The following is an 18,077-nucleotide window of genomic DNA, read 5'->3' as shown; positions in this document are numbered from 1 at the left end:
CACTATATCTCAGCCTAACTTTCCTCACAGGGTTGAACCCAACAAGATCACTAATGAGTAAATGACCTCAGTAACGTAACTGATGCATGTCTCCTCAGGTTCAATGCTAATTGTAAAAGTAGTGTGTTTTTTAAAAATGCCAACAACGTGAAGCTTATTTCAGTTTACAAAGACCAGTCTCTTGAAACGAAAGCAAATCTTCTGGAGACCTCTAGTGTTACGTTTTGTTATTTAAAATGAGGTCAACATTCGTGACAATATTGATTCTTCCCGTCTAAAAGGACTTGGGATTATAATTGAAGAGTTTTATGGTACCCCTAAGTATTGGACATCCGTTTAGGAATGCAGAGAGATGCATTATTGACAGGTCACCTTTAAACACTAGAACATTCCTGTCACTTAAAAAAGCATTGTGCAGGTTCACATTTCTCTTATTTTAACATGTCAGAATTAATAACTTTGTCGTTATTCAGGGACGTTGCCAAGAATGCTCACCTGCGCTGGCGTGTATTCATTTACTGGACATTCTTGGGAGTATTTGATGCTGCCGTGTTTTTCTTTGGTGCCTATTTCCTGTTTGACAGCTCAACTGTGACCAGCAATGGACAGGTGAGTATCTTGTTTGATTAAAGCTGCTCTGCTAACATCAAGAAATGGTGTGTCTATAATCTTAAGTGTTGCTTATGCCCTTCCCTCCTTTCACTAAGTATGATCCAGTATTTCATAACCTAGCTCCCATTAAAATGGTTATTTAGAAACAGGAAAGGTTTGTGGTTCTTATGGGGTGTTTGACAGGATTTTCTAATTCTGAATGTCAAGAAGCTGTAGTAAGTTGTTATGGTACCATTAAGGAGAAAAAGTTTCTTTTATGAACCATTATATTATTAATGTGGTTCATTTTGCCATTGATGCATATTTTATATTTTGGAATTGCTTGATTTATTCATAACTTCCATTTTAAGAAATGTGCATTCAGATATCATAGTAATAAACACCACGGTTAATTTGAAAAGAACAACATCCATCCATTCAAAGCATTTCTATTTGTACTTGTTAAGTGACGTTAGATATAATTTTAAGGTCCTTCTGCTTTTTATTTGCATGTTGACATTTATGTGGTCTATTTGTGTCTTGCTTTTTTTCCTTTTTTGCTACTTGCTTCTCTTCCTATCCTCAGCTAATGACAGCCAACACCCACATGGTAAGACTACTGTAGTTTTGTCATGATGTGAGTTTTCCTTTTTCCCTATCCAACTTCAGTACAGATCAGATATTTCTGTTTAAAACCCAAAGTTTGAAATTTCTGTTTATTCCCTTCCTCCTGTGCTGAAATCATAAAAAAGCAGCTTTTAATTTGCATTTTAAAAGTAAAGAACTTTAGGCTACAGGTTTTTAATAATATACATATCTTGCTTCTTATAAGTGTGTACCTGCTTTTCTAGTTACTTTCTCTTCCTGTGCAGCTAATTCTTTATGCTTATTTAATTTTACACAAATTATATAATTTCTGGATGGCCTTTTTTTAAAGTTCGGTGTTCAGAAATAAACAAACAAATGTACTGTTTATCTGAAGTCAGCTTCGGAAAATAAATCACGGGAATGAGGTAGGTAGCAGGAAGAATATCAGAGAAGAGGAGAGGCGATGGGAAGGCAGATATCTGAGGCTTATTCCAGCTCATTCAAACTTGTACAAATTAGGGTAGACATGATTTAGTGCAGGGGTGGTGAACTGGCAGTCTGTGGACCAATTCTGGCCCATGGGATGTCCCATGCAGCTTTTAGGTGATGGGAATCCCCTCTCCATGTGCTGCAGCCCCACACCCTACAAAGCACAGCTCCTTGTACTGTAATTAGGCTTGAAAACAGACTCCTATTGGTTGGGAAAGGAACACAGCACAGTGATACAGCATCTACACACTGCAAAGAAAGTCCAACCCCTGGAATCTCCAGGTTGGGACAGCAATGTCTCCTCTTATCCTTCTTTTTTCCAGGCTACCCCATCTCCTCTTAGCTTCCTTGCGAGATGGGATAACTTCCATATGCACCTAAAATAATTCTCTGTTCTTGTTTACCTGAATGTAAAGGCAGGGAGACCAAAGACATAAGCTTGGTTTGCTACATAGTCATTGCAGAATATATTCTTCATTGCATATATTTTTTTCTTGCTGTAATTGTCATGGGCACAGATTGTTACAGCTGCAGAATCATCCTCATGCTACAAGCTCTTGTGAGGCAAGGTCATGCTAGATTATAAATAATTGGCAACCACAGGGGAGCTTAGTTTGTTTGTGGTGATGCAGGAAAAAGCAGTTCAAGACTAGAGATGTTTGCATACTCTTTACAGATGCTTATCTATTTAAATAATTATAAAAGGTTTATCAGCTAATATGCTTCTCTTTAGGAAACGTAGGAATACAGAATATTTTCTCATAGTAGCTACACCTAGACTACGAAAGGAGTGGGGTTAGTAATAAATTCAAGACCCATCAGTATTCTTACATTTCAAAGCCTAAAGGAGTTTTCAGCTGACCGCTGATAGTTTCAGGTGGCTGTGGTTCCTAATATTATAATAAAAGCAATAAAAGGCAAATAACAATGGAACTGTCATCTTTAAGTTGTTGTTTTTTCAAGTTTTTCCAAGTAACTAAACATGTTAACTAGAAAGTCAATTTTTAATCTTTGTTTACAGTTATAATGGATAGTATTATATTAACTGACAACAGTTTGGAGCCCTAACTTATAAATAATAATACATATAATATGATGGAACAATTTACAATGGTTAATTAAATAACTGAACAGTTTGTCTACAAGATTCAGGATCATCTTTATACTTCTTCCATCAGCACTTAATAATATGACATTTTTTCCCCAACAGTGAAGGTCATGGAAAGAAGTAATAAGCTTTAACTTCTAGGCAGTCGGTTAATTTTCATGTCAATCAATATGAATTACATATAATTCATTTTCCTAAATGGAGTGAATGGCAACTAGCTGGCGAATGTCTGTTGTGGAATAATTTATCCCAAATGTGTAGAACTTTCAGCCATCAAAAATATTGTTACAGACTATAAAAAGACTGGACTCTCCCTACCTTGGTTCTACCCTAGCAAATATGTGTTCTTACTGATTTCAAAGCTTTCAAAGCTCTTTCTATATGTTACAGCAACCCTTTAAGGCTGGACTGTATGATTGTCCCTGTGTTAGAAATCTTTTTGCGTTATTTTTTGAAGTTAGCATCAGGGGTACACCCTGGCCTAGTTGTCCTAGAATGTTCTATAGCAGGCATCAAGTTATCTTGATAAGATAGTTGTTGTTGTTTAGTCGATTAATCATGTCCAACTCTTTGTGACCCCATGGACCAGAGCACGCCAGGCACTCCTGTCTTCCACTGTCTCTTGCAGTTTGGTCAAACTCATGTTGGTAGCTTCAAGAACACTGTCCAGCCATCTCATCCTCTGTCGTCCCCTTCTCCTTGTGCCCTCAATCTTTCCCAACATCAGGGTCTTTTCCAGGGAGTCTTCTCTTCTCATGAGGTGGCCAAAGTACTGGAGCTTCAACTGCAGGATCTGTCCTTCCAGTGAGCACTCAGGGTTGATTTCCTTCAGAATGGATAGGTTTGATCTTCTTGCAGTCCATGGGACTCTCAAGAGTCTCTTCCAGCACTATAATTCAAAAGCATCAATTCTTCGGCGATCAGCCTTCTTTATGGTCCAGCTCTCACTTCCATAGCAGTTCTCTGTAAAAGTGGGAAGGGGGAAGGGAAGATCAGCTTGTGTGATGGAGTCTGATTTTGTTAGTCCTGTTTTCATGGCTTTTTACAAAACCGGAATGTCTCATAGTTTTATGGTCAAGAAGGATGTACAGCCACAAAATAGCATTTTTCTTGTCCCTAGCATTAAAATACCTACACAATGATAAATACTGCATTTTTGTTTGTTTTTATTATAACACTTTTACCTTGTGAGATCTGTGTTATCTTTAAATTTAATTTCCTCTAATATAGAAATCAGACTAATTTTATTTTGATTCATTACACAAAACACCAGCTTTGTGAGCCTTAACGTGTTATGAAGATAGGATTTTGAACAATAAGGCATGATTTTGTGGCTTATATTCACTTTTAAAATGTTGACTTGTCATTATCAGCCACCAACCTCTTGATAACACCATGAAAAATAGAAGTAACTGAACTTAAATGATTGCCTTTTGCTTAGCAGAATGCTTTGGCTTATTCAGTAAACAGAAATTTCCTGAGATTTCATCCTGCACCCTTGTCCATTTCTAATTTCAGTTTCTAATTCTTTCCACTTTTTGATGCTAATAGTACTATGGATATTTTCTGGAAAAGACAGGGTTGTGGAAGATCAAATGTGAAAAAGATGCCCAATTACTCCCAATTTTTACCTTCTCACTTTGGCCCCCATACTACATCCTAGAGGGACCCGTGGCCCTCAGGTGGAGTAGAGGGAGCTCATACATGAATGTAATTCCACTTGTGGTTTCTGGATCCAACTCTGTGGTTGAACAAAAGAGGTGTTGGAATTGGCGGCCCATGAAATTGTATGAAAAGGGTTAGCCACAGGTATACATTGCAGTCTAAACTTTCCCCCATTTTTTGATTATTTTTGAAAGTATTTTTTATTGAATTTTATCCATACAACCCAGATAACAAAAGAGAACCTCACGAGGCAAGCACATCATGACTATACAATAAAAAAGTCCATTGCTCCCCTTTGTTGTTATAGCAGAATGATTGCTCTCTTCATCTCATTTTTTTAAAAAGTCTGTAGTTTTTAAGATGCTTTCAGCAAGAGATCTAGTGGAGAGCAAATGGTAAGAGTATTCTGAAGGTGATGAAGGTGCAAGGGAGAATATATTAGTGGCACATTCACTATGCTTATGTTTCTTGCTATTTGAAAAAAAATGGGACCTCTGGCAAACAGGTTGCAGTGTGGAGCGTTCCTCTTCAGGTTTGCCCTTCCATTCTCCTTCCATGTGGTTTTCTGCCCCCTCCCTGCAGTCAATCAGCATTCTGTATCCACTAAGTATACTCAGTACCCATCATCCCCTCCACCCAATGTTAGGATTCCTGCCCCCTCCCCATTTTTTATGTCTACAAACCTCAGAGTTTCTGCGAGCCTATGACTCCCTCTGTCTTGTGCATAGATGAGGCCATTTTGGCTACCTGAAAATCTCCCCTTGAATAATTGGGTTAATTCCCAGGAAAGTTTTAAATGTGTACACTTCCACATTTTTCGTGCATTGCACAATACTAAACGAAACTCGCTATACTAGACTGTATAACCTGAAACTTCTTTTTCTTGTGAATGTTTTCCTCATAGATGTTTGGAAACTGGACCTTTGGGACACTGGTATTCACTGTGCTGGTATTCACTGTTACCTTGAAGGTATGATCTCCTACATGTGTGTTGAAACCAAACTGGCACCACTTCCTGAAGCACGTTCCAATATGGAGGAAGGCTAAAAAAAATTGGGGCTTCCTCATTCCTAAACGGCCTCGGTCCAGTATACCTGAAGGAGCATCTCCACCTCCGTTGTTCTGCCTGGACACTGAGGTTCAGCACCGAGGGCCTTCTGGCGGTTCCCTCGCTGCGAGAAGCCAAGTTACAGGGAACCAGGCAGAGGGCCTTCTCGGTAGTGGTACTCGCCCTGTGGAACACCCTCCCACCAGATGTCAAAGAGAAAAACATCTACCAAACTTTTAGAAGACATCTGAAGGCAGCCCTGTTTAGGGAAGCTTTTAATGTTTAATAGGCTATTGTATTTTAATATTTTGTTGGAAGCCGCCCAGAGTGGCTGGGGAAACCCAATCAGATGGTCATGGTATTATTATTATTATTATTATTATTATTATTATTATTATTAATTCAGAAAAAGACGGAGGTTTATAAGCTTATGGATTATATGGAAAACTGAATAGAGAAAGGTTCTTTCCCCTTCCTTCTCTTATAGCGGAATTTGAACATATCCAGTGAAATATATTGGCAATCAATTCAGGACAAAAACAAATATGGGTGAATGAATGGGAAAAGCCCATCAAAACAAAAATGTTTTCAGTTGTTTTCAGAGAGTACAAGTAGTGGTTACTTGTCATTCTGTGAGAGAAATGCTTTTCCATAGAACAGGGGCAGCCACACAGAAAGCCCTGCTCTGCACTAGTGTGGAGCAGGCTTCTGATATTTTAGAGACTTGGAAAAAAACCCTCTCCTGCTGAATGCACTGACATAGTGAGTAAATGAGGGATAAGGTGGTCTCTCAAGTAATCTGGTCCAGGGCTGTATGGGGCCTGATATGTTAGCACCAAAGCTTTAATCTTGTCCTGGTAGCAGATTGGCAGTAGTCTTCCCTCACAAGTGTTCTAGCCACCATGTTCTGTACTAGCTGCAGCCTCCAGACGCACCCCAAGGGTAGCCCCACAAAGTGTGCGTTGCAGAAATCCAACCTTGAAGTTACCAATATGTGGGAAACTGTTGTGAAGCCACCCTGATCCAGGAACAGCTGCCATTGTTTTCCAGCTGAAGCTGGTAGAAAGCTTTCCTAGCCATTGAAGTCTACTGCATCTCCAGTGACTGAGCTGGGTCTGGGAGCCCTCCCAGACTTTGTGCCTTCTCTATCAGGCAGAGTGTGACACCATGCAATTAATGATACTAAGGAACTTGGTGGACTTATGGGCTGGAGATGTGTCTGTTCTGTCCTATTCCCTTGTATAAGGATGGTTTGGAACCTTTACAGTAGCTAGTGCAGAATGTGGTGCCCCACCTATTGACAGGTGTGGACCAGATTTTGTGTATCTTCCCTGTACTTCAAAGCCCTAAACAGAAGGAGAGAGCTTTCTGTTTGTGTTTGGCTGGGTCACTGCAGAAAGCAGAATTCTGGATTAGACATTTGGACTGATCTAGCAGTGCTCTTCTTATGTTCCCCTGTCCCTGTTTCTCAGAAATATCTTCTCTCCACAGAGAATCTCGATAAAAGCAGCCACCTCCCTTAACCCATCTACTTGAATAGCTTGTGGTGCACTTTTAGTTACCGTTGAATAAAGAACCAGCAATACTGCCCCTTGGGACTTGTTACTTATTGCACAAGAAACAGTCAATGTGTATTTCTACCAGGGCTTGATTTGAGGCAAGGTTCAGCCTATGGCCTGCTTTTCATTCATATGAACTACATGTGAAAACATAAACAGCTCTTAGCATTTGTTCTTACCAGCTTCTATGCTTATATAATTAAAGAGTAGAACTATCTCGCCAAAGCATTATTGTGTAGTTTCCAGGCAAACTTAATTCTGGCACATTTTGCTTAGGAAAAAACTGATTGATACTTCTCCCAATGGATGGATTATGGTCCCAAAATTGTTTTACGTAACTGACACTTGAGAATTGAATTAAAGAAGAGCCATAGTTCAGTGGTAGAACATCAGCTTTGCTTGCATAAAAGCCCTGATTCAGTCTTTGGAATAGCCAGGTAGGGCTAAGAATGTCTCTGTCTGAAACCCTGGAGAGCCTTACGTAGAACGCCATGAAAGGAAGTCTGTTCCTAGCATATAAAGGAGATTGTCAGCTTTGTTGACTTGTTTAAGAGTTAATTTTCAGTGGTTGCCCATCACATTTGTTTTGTAAGTTTAAAGGTTATAGGAGGTACGTGTCATGTTGAGTCCAGCATGTTAAATGTATGGGTGAAACTGAATACTCACATATTCATATTGCCATCTATCCTCAGGCGATGATCTAAATATATATATACATTTTTACAGCTTGCACTGGATACACACTACTGGACTTGGATCAATCACTTTGTGATCTGGGGATCACTGCTTTTCTACATTGTCTTTTCCCTTCTCTGGGGAGGGATCATCTGGTAAGAAACACCTGTGAAGCATAATTGAAAATGCCACTTCTGGAATCGCATACAAGGGATAGCAGAATATTTATTTATGTTAAAATATTAATAACCCACACTTCCCAAGCCACAATGTCTCTAATCTGCCTCTGCTGTCTGAGACAATATACTTCTTAATTCCAGTTGCTGAGAATCACAAGGGGGCAGAGGGCTGTTGGACTTAGGTTCTGCTTTCGGGTGACCAGGCCGGCCACTGAGAACAGCAGGCTGGACTAGCTAGGCTTGACCCAGAAGGTTCTTCTCCTAATGCAAAGAGAAATTTTATGAAACACTAATACCTTGAACCTAGCCACAATTTGACAGTGAGGTAATAATAAGAATAAGAATGGCCGCCGAGACCATATAACACTGAAAGACCTACATTGGCTCCCAGTACATTTCTGAGCACAATTCAAAGTGTTGGTGCTGACCTTTAAAGCCCTAAATGGCCTCGGCTCAGTATACCTGAAGGAGCGTCTCCACCCCCATCATTCAGCCCGGACACTGAGGTCCAGCTCCGAGGCCTTCTGGTGGTCCTCTCACTGCGACAAGTGAAGTTACAGGGAACCAGGCAGAGGGCTTTCTCGGTGGTGGCGCCCGCCCTGTGGAACACCCTCCCATCAGATGTCAAGGAAATAAACAACTCTCTAACTTTTAGAAGACATCTGAAGGCAGCCCTGTTTAGGGAAGTTTTTAATGTTTGATGTTTTATTGTGGTTTTTAATATTATGTTGAGTGCCGCCCAGAGTAGCTGGCGAAACCCAATCAGATGAGTGGGGTATAAATAAATAAACATTATTATTATTATTATTATTATTATTATTATTATTATTATTGCATGCTGAAACCATCTGTATTTTGAGTTCGACTTCATTTATCCACTATGGTTGTGTTCTGTTTTTCTTCTGCCCAATTAGGCCTTTTCTCAATTACCAGAGGATGTACTATGTGTTCATGCAAATGCTGTCTAGCGGTCCTGCATGGCTGGGTATTATTATGCTCATAACGGTGAGCCTTCTTCCAGATGTTCTGAAGAAAATTTTATGCAGGCAATTATGGCCTACAGCAACAGAAAGAATCCAGGTAAACGTCCCTTAGTCTTGATAATTGATGATGGATGCCTAATCTTAGATTTATAACCCAGTCTCAGAGAAGTCTGCTCAGTTCCACTGAGGTCAAATGGGACTTATTTTTACAAACAAATGTGGCTGGATTTGCATGCTTAAGGTTAGTACTAGTGCCCTGCTAAAAACCTGCCCTCTAAATCTCTTTTCCTCACCACCAAAGTGGCTTCCATTTTCTCTCGCGTTTTCAGAATTATTTCTAATTTCTGGTGTGAGCATACCTGATGGTTGTGAGGTTTGCTTTCCAATAAATTTGTATTTATTTATTTTACTCAGTTTATATCCTGCCCCCCCCCAAAAAAAACCCATTTCGCTAGCACCCTGCAGCATGCTTCCAGATATGAAACAGCCCCAAGATACAAGTTAATACAGACATTTAAAACTCACATAACCTCCGTTCTAAAACAGCTGAACTGGTTTGTTTCTAGTCTGAATTTAGGGTGCTCACATTAGTGTTTAAAAGCCCTAAATGTCTTAGCTTTCAAATGTCTGAAAGACAATCTCCTTCTCTACAGATGCCCTATTCAGATTAGCAGAGGTGCGGGCCACATGACAGTGAGAGAGGTCTTTTCCCTGTAGCAGCCTCAAAGCTGTGCTATTCCCACCCCCCACAAACACACAGAGGTGCACCTAACACTATGCAGGCACCCTAATTTTCTGATTGTAAATTGCTTAAGTGATTTTATTGTATTTTCATATTGTTGTAACCCTCCTTGGATAGGTGGATAAGAAAGTATAATAAACAGATGCAGGGCTGATATCTGTTTTTTTTTAATAACCTCCCCCCCCCAAAAGTCCCCTTACTGTTACTTTCAGTGGCACAAAACAACATGAAACTGTTCAGCAGCCTGTTTTAAACTTGGTTAACTTATAATGGTAACCTATGCAAATTAGCATTGATAGCTTCAGCTCCCTCCTTCCAAACAACTCCGCTAAGTTTTATATCCTACATTTATGTATCACTTTATTGCCCATTGTATTTGAAGAAGCTTTCAATCTAGAATACTGGCTCAGAATATAATAAACATGATTAAAAAATGAGAGGAAGCAAATTCAGGTATGCAAAGTATTTTTAGTCAAAATAAATAAAAAATCATTCATTAAAGATAATAACTGGAACCATCAGTACAATTTAGTACGTTGTCAATTTAGAAATTATAGTGAACTTTGAATGATAACGTGTGTTGCATGTTTAACTAGAACATTGAAGCTGCATGTTTCTGAGGCCTAGTTTCTAGAAAGATTGTCCTGAAATTTCAACAGATGCTTTTTGTGTTAAATACATTGTTTAATGAAAACTGCATCATATTTCTGTTAGCAATATTTCATCTCCTTCATTAATCTGTTGTTTCTTTAATTCCCTCTGTTTGATGAATAGCTAAAAATATTCTTGAATTTCAAATATCTGTGTAGATACATGATGAAGCGTCAAATTAGTTTCATACACCTGTGGCTTCTCTTCTTGTGTCAATAATTTGAAAATGAAAGTCTACCTGGTTTGGGCACTATTCTCACTTACCACTTTCTTATGTGCTGTGGGAGAAAATAAGATCACTCACCAAGTGCTCCTGTTCTAGCAGAATTTAGATACCCCTTTCCTGAATAAACCCTAGCCCTTGAGTAGGATGTACACATGTAAAATCCAACTTGCATGGTCCTAAATCAAGCAGATAATTCCTGGGCTTTTGAAGAGGAAATCAATTGCACAGTTTGCATTTATATACACTGGGTTTGCCTGTGTATAGCCTATTCAATTTGCATGGATCTCTAGTGGTGTTGGAGGCAAGGCAGACATACCTGACTGCTGGGTTGGGGTTGAAAGATGCAATTCCATTCCTCTGCTGTGTTTAAAGAGAGGTAGGAGAGAATTTCATCTGGACTAGGCCAATTAATTGTTCGCAAAGAATTGAAGATACAAAGCTTTTGCAGCACTGAAACAAACACTGCCATCAGTTAGCCGGTGGTTATACATAGTAAATAAATTGCAAGCCAGGATGTTTAAGATTAGTAGGCTTGCCATACGTCAGGGAAATTCCTGACATGTCCTTTATGGAAAAAGAAACAGCTCTGAAAGCTAAAAATCACTAGCTCAACAACTTTGTGGGTGTCAGAAATTTTACTTTTTGAAATATGGCGACCCTAAGATCAGAGTTCTTAGCCAGATTAAAATACCAGTATTTGGAGAGGGTTTGGGGGGCAAGGGAAGGTATTCTGATATCAAAATTTGGGATAAATGTTTCCATGCTATTCAGTAGTAGCAGACAACATGGTGGACCACAGCCACTCGCTTGGACTTCAATCATCTGTGTCACTGCTACTTACCAACACAATACGAACACACTGGTGGTGTAAATCTGCCACTCCCACTGGTGTATTTGCACCACTCTGGCCTTGCCCCTTCCCCTCCTGAATATCATTGCATTTCTCCAAAGCAGCCTGACTTGCAAGGCAAAAACCTGACACTGGAATTTAAGCAAAAATGTAATTCCATATATAGTTGCAAGTTGAACCATGGTTGTTCAGCAGAAGCCACTGGATCAGTCTATGTGTTACTTTAACACGTTCACCAAATTTGCCCTGCCAAAATCATCCCCACCCAGTATTGAATGCCTTTAGTGAGTTGCCTTCTTGTTAATCCCCAGCTGATGATTTTAGAGAGATCATCAATATTTAGATATTATGTAAAAGAAGTATTATGCTCCCCTGTATAATCCACATCGTACTGACTCTTATGTAATAATCTGAATGACCTAATTTTTAGTAATCATAACTGGACCATGGGAATAGCTTGAAGTTCAAAGCGAAGAACCAAATTAGCGTACTGTAGCCTGTAAAAAAATTACAGGAATAGTATGGAAATAATTCAGTACGATTAGGAAGCTGAACAATCCCTTAGCATTTTGACAGTTGCTCTTAGAGTTATGGTAGTCACCTAACAGAAGCTGGTAAAAACTATTAACACACTGGATGTCTGTCTACTTGAGCAAGACATCTAGAAAAGGGCATAGTAAGGGAACTATGTGCTGTGATTTTAAGCAGTCTGGTATTGCAAGTTTTAAGTGACAACTCTAATGGGTGGAATAAGAACTGTCTAGTATTTCCTTCCTAGGCAACTTGTTGCTTGTATTTGTAATATGCACTAGAAAGCCTTTAGCATTTAATCAGATTTATTCCTTGTGTTTCTTCTCTTCCCTCTCCCAATACGCTCCTGTCTTCCAACCTCCTTTTCCTAAATCACTGCTACCTTGCTTTAAACTGTAAATGATGTACACGGGTACTTTCTTCAACCTTCTGGGGGAAATCAGACTAAACATCAGTGCCTTTCTGTTGAGCAGTCCACCATCTTTATGCTTTCTCAGACTTCAAGCAGTCTAAGTTTCTAATGGAGCAAAAGGTGATTTTCCCCCCTGCCTTTCTGCATGCTTGGCCATTTCGTTCAGAGGACTTTAGAAAGTGTGTCCACAGTTCATATGATGTTAGTCATACTTCATATCCAAACTGTACGTTAAACCTCTTGGTACTTACAACATGTTCTGTCGACATCCCCTCTCTTCGTTTTTCTAAAAGTATCTGTATACCATAAATAGTTATGTGCACTTAACTTGTCATTCTTTGTATGTGAATAGCATAATATGCATTGCAGGAACTGTCCATTTTAAGTAATGGTGGTTCTTGATAGATCAATGCACATTGTGTTTGCATTGTGAGTTGCAATCACCTCAGTGGACTGTTTGTCAGACACAAGTGTGATGGGAGCTCCTGAGCAATTGGGTAGTTCAGATGTACACAAGTCTGGTTGTATCTTGAGGCTTGTGCACACCATCCTTACACATGTCATTTTGCTGTTTTATTTCCTGGTCTGAGGCAAACCAAAGTTTGGGGCTTCATTCACACCTGCAAACTATGGTTTGTGCTTTTCCTGCAAACCCAGATCAGAAACCAGGGTAGTTTGTACATGACCTGGTTTGAACTTAGAAATTTAACTGTATTCTTCAGCTTTTCTCTTTCCATTTTAACAAACTCCCAATTCATTGTGTTTCTCGCTTTATATTCAGCTGTCACCTCTGTATGTGGTGAGCAAGATCACTGTTTCATGACTCTTCAGGGTGTTTTTTTTATTTAAAAAAACCCTGACTTTTTAAAGTCTTCTTTTGCTGTTGGTGTTTTCAGAATGTTTAATATTGATATTTGTGCAAACTGCTTTGGGATATTATAATCAATGAATCTGCAAAAGCTTTGGAGGAATCTGTCTCTTTTGGTAAACTACAAGCCAAATCTTGTTTCTGTTTTCTGTTTCAAGAGTCATGACCCCAGTCACAATATTCATCTAATTTGAATATTTAGCTGGTGATAAGGCGGGCATTCTTTCATTCCAGCTTATGCCTACTATACATAATTATCCTTATTTTGAATTACAGATTTGTTTTTATGTGTTAACTTTTCTGCTTAATTCTTCTTTCCTTCTTTTTAACATTTTACTCTTAGTGTAAACTTGATGCCAGTTTCAAACTTTCATACTTGAAGAACACTGAATTGCTATACAATTTCCTCATTTACATGAATCTGCTAAAAACCTCAAAACGTTTTCCTTTAATTAAAATGTCAAGCAGTAAATATGAAACAATGTGATAAGAGTTTAAATCCTGTGATGGTGGTAGTTAAATGATACATATAGGGTGACCTTCATATTGGCCTTTACATGGACATATTAGAAGATTACCTCCTACTTAAGAAGTTAACTTCTCCAGAAGTAGAAAGGGACAGTCCATTTGCAACTGGGACAAATGTTGTAGGACGTTAAGGCTGTTGCAAACAATCTCAAATGCACTTTCCCCCCATTTGCACTGTAAATAGGACATGGAGGGTCTGAAATAATATACATCTGCTAGTAAACTCTAATACAATAACTGCTTCTTGTTCGTTTGTTCATTTCTTATTAACAGTGTTGATGATTTGGCATATGTTAGCCATCCTAACACTGCAGTTGTTATTTTCCTCTCCAATACCGCGAGATGTCCATATTTAGCAATAGTCTCAGTGTTTTTCCTCATCCTTGCAGAAGAGTACGAAACATAAAACTGCCCTTAATGCACTGGCGAACAACGATGGGCCACTCCTTGAAGGACCCCTTTCTGCTTCCGAGGCATAATTAGATCATTGATAGGTAACAGTATTGCACGTGTTACCGTTTGGTAATTTCTGTTGGTGTGCTGTGGTGTTTTCAAAGAGAAAACTTCTTCCTCCAGAGTTTTTGCTGTGCCTTATCAAATTAAATATAATCTCTGCAGTTTTTGATATCGCAGTCTGTTCTCAATGCATTTCAGAGCACAGGTAAGTTTTGGGGTTTTTTGTGTAGTATTTTGGGCGTGTCTTCTGGGAAGGTTGAGATTTAGAAGCTGCATGTTTTGTTCTGATTTTTTTTTTTTTTACTCTGATTCTAATAGGATTTATGTGCATGGTTGCAGCTTTAATTAAATATGAATTGTAAGCTGTTTTGTGTCAATCGCTATTCTTCAAATGAGATTCAGTGACTAAGCATAAGCCACAAGTATTTGGATTCAGATTAAATTAGTAACATTGGTTTGAGCAGAATTCAGAATCCCATTTGCGCCCCTCAAATATATCTGCATAATTTCCAAATATCATGAATCCATGATATTGGGTCCTGCCTTCTCAGTGCCTTGTGGAAATATGATAAAGCAGAATTTCAAAAGGCACCAGCTTTTAGCCTGGCTAAACAAATATAAGGCAAAGGCTACAGACTCCCAAGAACTGGGGGAAAGCAGATGCACAAGGGCACATATATCTGCTAGAGTCTTCATATCTCTCCACAAGGAACATTTGCAACTTGGTTTTTTACAAGTCACAAGTATTAGCAAGAAGCAAAAGCATTTCATCTCAGCCACACATTTATTCAAAGATAAAAACAGCCCTCAGAAAAGGAAGTGCTTTAATTTCCAAAGTGACACAAATGCCCAGATGATTTGGATTCCTAAAATAGCTTCCATAAAGCAACACGCTCCATAGAGATCAAGAGAGTGTATTCAAATTCCCATCTGTTCTGGTGCAGAATTGCCTAGACTCTTGGACATTTCCTAAATACAGGCTAGGACAGTATAAATTAACTTATCAATTTAAATTTATCTGCTAGCTACTGAGGAAAATATCAACCATATCAGTCATTCCAAATATCAAAAGATTATCAGACATCCAAAAGGCAGGATAAAAAGTGGTTCATATCTGAGTATCTTATTCCTCCTAAGCAAAATGTTAACAAAAAGTTGTTCTCTATGTAAAAGAAGACAAAATTGTGAATTAAAATAAATTGAAATTACTCCTCTGTTGAGACTGTGTCTGCATTTTTAAATGATCCAAACAGTGGCACTCTATTGGCAATTTATATGTCTCCATCTGGCCATATTGCCCCTATGCTAGGTACCACCTTAAAGCCTTTCAGTTAATTACTACGATGACAGCTTCATAACCTATTGCTTGTTTTCTTGGCAGAATAAATCAAGCCATGGTCGGGACCATTTTTCAGAATTCACACCTCTTGCCTCTCTGAAGAGTCCAAGATACAGGAGCAATGACTGCAAAAATACCCCAGCAAGAAGGTCTAGTTCTCATTCTAAAAAAACAATGTTTACGCATTGGAGAAACTATGATTATTCAGTACTCCCTTCCATCTTTGGCTATTCCAATAATAAGCGTTGTGATTCCAGTGCCAGGTACTACCACAGGGGTTCAGGTCTGGAAACATCCCTATGAGAGATCACCAACTCAAGCCTTTAAGAACTAGCAACTATTCCTCCTCCTCATTCCAACCCCCGCTCCTACTACATCTGCAAATGACCATTTAACAGCACTGATTGAAATTTTGCTGGCTTTAACTGTCTGATATAATAGTCTGACAAACTGGATCAAAGAGCATGGAGTACAAATCTTTCCCAGGAGTCTTTCCCTTCCTTATTATGTTTTAAACTGTTGAAGCAATGGATTTTTCTACACAGTCTGGCACTGTGAGGATGAACAGCACTGTAATTTCACTCCATCCTGTCAAAAGCCTTTGTATGTTTATTGACTCCCATCATCTCTTTTCCTTTATTACTTGAAAGAGTCCTGCTTTAGTCAAACGTCCTCTTCTGAGATCAGTGGTTAAAATTTTGTCAGCCCTCTAACTAAGCAACGGTCTCAGACCCCCCAGTGAAAGTCGCTGAGAACATATTTCATAGGTGCTGTTTCTGACTGGTGTTTGTCTTTTCTTTGCTCTCTCTGTAGAACAAACTGGTGTTTCCTCTGTGCAAATCTGCTTTCAAGAAACACTCTTTAATATCCATTTTATTGTAAGTCACCAAGTAGGACGTCTATGTGTGATTTTAAGACCCAACACCCTTCCCCACACTTTAGACCAATACATTTTTACTTAGACTGCCTACAGACCTTTGGGAAGTCAAGCTGGCTAGCAAACGAGTGAAGTGGCCACTGTAGGTATTGAGTTGAAAATAATTACTGAATTTAAGAATTTAGTCTTAGAAATTTAAAGAACGAACAAGTATTCTACCATTTTGCTACCTCTATAGTAGAGTACGGATGTATTAGGAAGTGCTTTGCTACCTGAAGTTTTTTTTTTTCCCCCCTGTTGTGGAAAGGAGGTAATTGCTTCCATAACAGCTCAACTAGATAATACTGTATTTTAAATGCTGGTTTTTAATTTTTGATTTGAACTTTGAAAGGGAGAGGGAGACAGAATGTTTAACAGAATGTCTACTTAGTGACTACTTATATTCAGTAATGACCACTAGGTTAAGTTTCCCCCTTCCTCCTCTTTGAATGTGAATTCAACTATTCTTCAGAAAAGAAAAAATATGTGCATGATTATGCAAACGCTTTATCTGTCATTTTAAATCATTACAGCCAGCTTGTACTTCAGCTCTATTCGTGGCTCTAGTTTTGCTGTGTACTGGTTTTGATAATAGCATACACAGATCAGTTCTGTTTCTTTTCTCCCAGTGTTTTATTTAGGGTGTCAACTTTGCCGAAGGATTACTTTATAGGGGAAAAGAAAGTTTGTGTGTGGAAGAATATGTACAGGTTCTCTCTCTCGCCTTCCCTGAACAGAGATTTGGGGGAGATGGGAACATAATGCTCTGAAAGGCAAATTGTGAACATTTTATTATACCAAAGATTACAGAGACAGAGAATCTGATAGTTGTTCCCATACTTCTCAAGTCTCACCCCCCTCATAACGCACAACATCTCAGCGTTTGTCATTTAAAATGAAGCACTTTCCATTTCCAGTGTTGTTCACATACTGATAGTAATATACCGGAAGTTAATATTTATTTGACATTACATACTTGAATGTCCAGTAGAAATGTCCCCTACATAAAACACTGGTTACAAATATATATTTTTTAAAAATTAACTTGATGTGAGTATTGATTTTATACCTGTAGTAGTGACAAATCTCCTGTTCGGGTGTAGTTAACAAAATTATTTTTAATGGGTTTTTTAGAAATCTTAAAATTGCCTTTGCACTGAAATATTTTTCAATACTGTAGCTATTTATATATCTGTTATATGCATACATTTGTTAACACAACATTTCTATTGTTTTTTAACTGTATGTTTTAGAGAGGTTTTTTTATACCTATGAGTTTTGGATCAGAGTTTAGCTTATAGTGGAATTGTGGTTGAATGTTGAAATTCTGATGAATGTTAAAATTAGAAATAGGTTTGTTGTTTCGGAATCATCCAAAGCTACTGATTTTTTTTTTTATTAAAAATTTGCTTTTTTGCTTTTGCTTGTGAATAATAGCTTTTAACGTGATTCATTCTGCTTACAACCAGCTGCTGCTATCTACTATTCTTACATTTTTATTCCATGAAGCTTTCTACCAGTTCCTTGTTTTTGTTTTGTTCATTTCCATCTTTTTAGCCTTAAGTAAGAAGACCCTTTGCTTGATGATTTGAAAATGCTGCATTCCTGCTCTGCCTACTAACAAAAATGGTTTACTGCAATATTCTTGCATCTCAACTGTTTCCTAAAAAGTG

The 18,077-nt window shown here is 38.5% G+C and overlaps 1 protein-coding gene across 3 annotated transcripts in view; it reads left to right on the top strand.

The window, feature by feature from the left end:
- The window catches only part of ATP11A (ATPase phospholipid transporting 11A), a 110,626-nt gene extending 92,829 nt beyond the window's left edge, over positions 1–17,797 (top strand). The window contains exons 25-30 of one of the 3 annotated variants that reach the window (XM_081858052.1): positions 474–609; positions 5,346–5,411; positions 7,775–7,878; positions 8,817–8,982; positions 14,083–14,187; positions 15,531–15,669. In XM_081858052.1, the coding sequence (XP_081714178.1) occupies positions 474–609; positions 5,346–5,411; positions 7,775–7,878; positions 8,817–8,982; positions 14,083–14,172 (562 nt within the window). In that variant the 3' untranslated portion in view covers positions 14,173–14,187; positions 15,531–15,669. Of the gene's footprint in view, positions 1–473; positions 610–5,345; positions 5,412–7,774; positions 7,879–8,816; positions 8,983–12,328; positions 12,418–14,082; positions 14,188–15,530 lie in introns of those variants that run through there. The other 2 variants (XM_081858051.1, XM_081858053.1) reach the window with 2 other exon arrangements.
- The last annotated feature ends 280 nt before the right edge of the window (positions 17,798–18,077 follow it).

The sequence above is a fragment of the Podarcis erhardii genome (genome assembly GCF_964252035.2).
Source record: "Podarcis erhardii genome assembly, chromosome: 4".
Lineage (NCBI taxonomy): Eukaryota > Metazoa > Chordata > Lepidosauria > Squamata > Lacertidae > Podarcis > Podarcis erhardii.
This window is presented reverse-complemented; position numbering and strand designations above follow the sequence as displayed.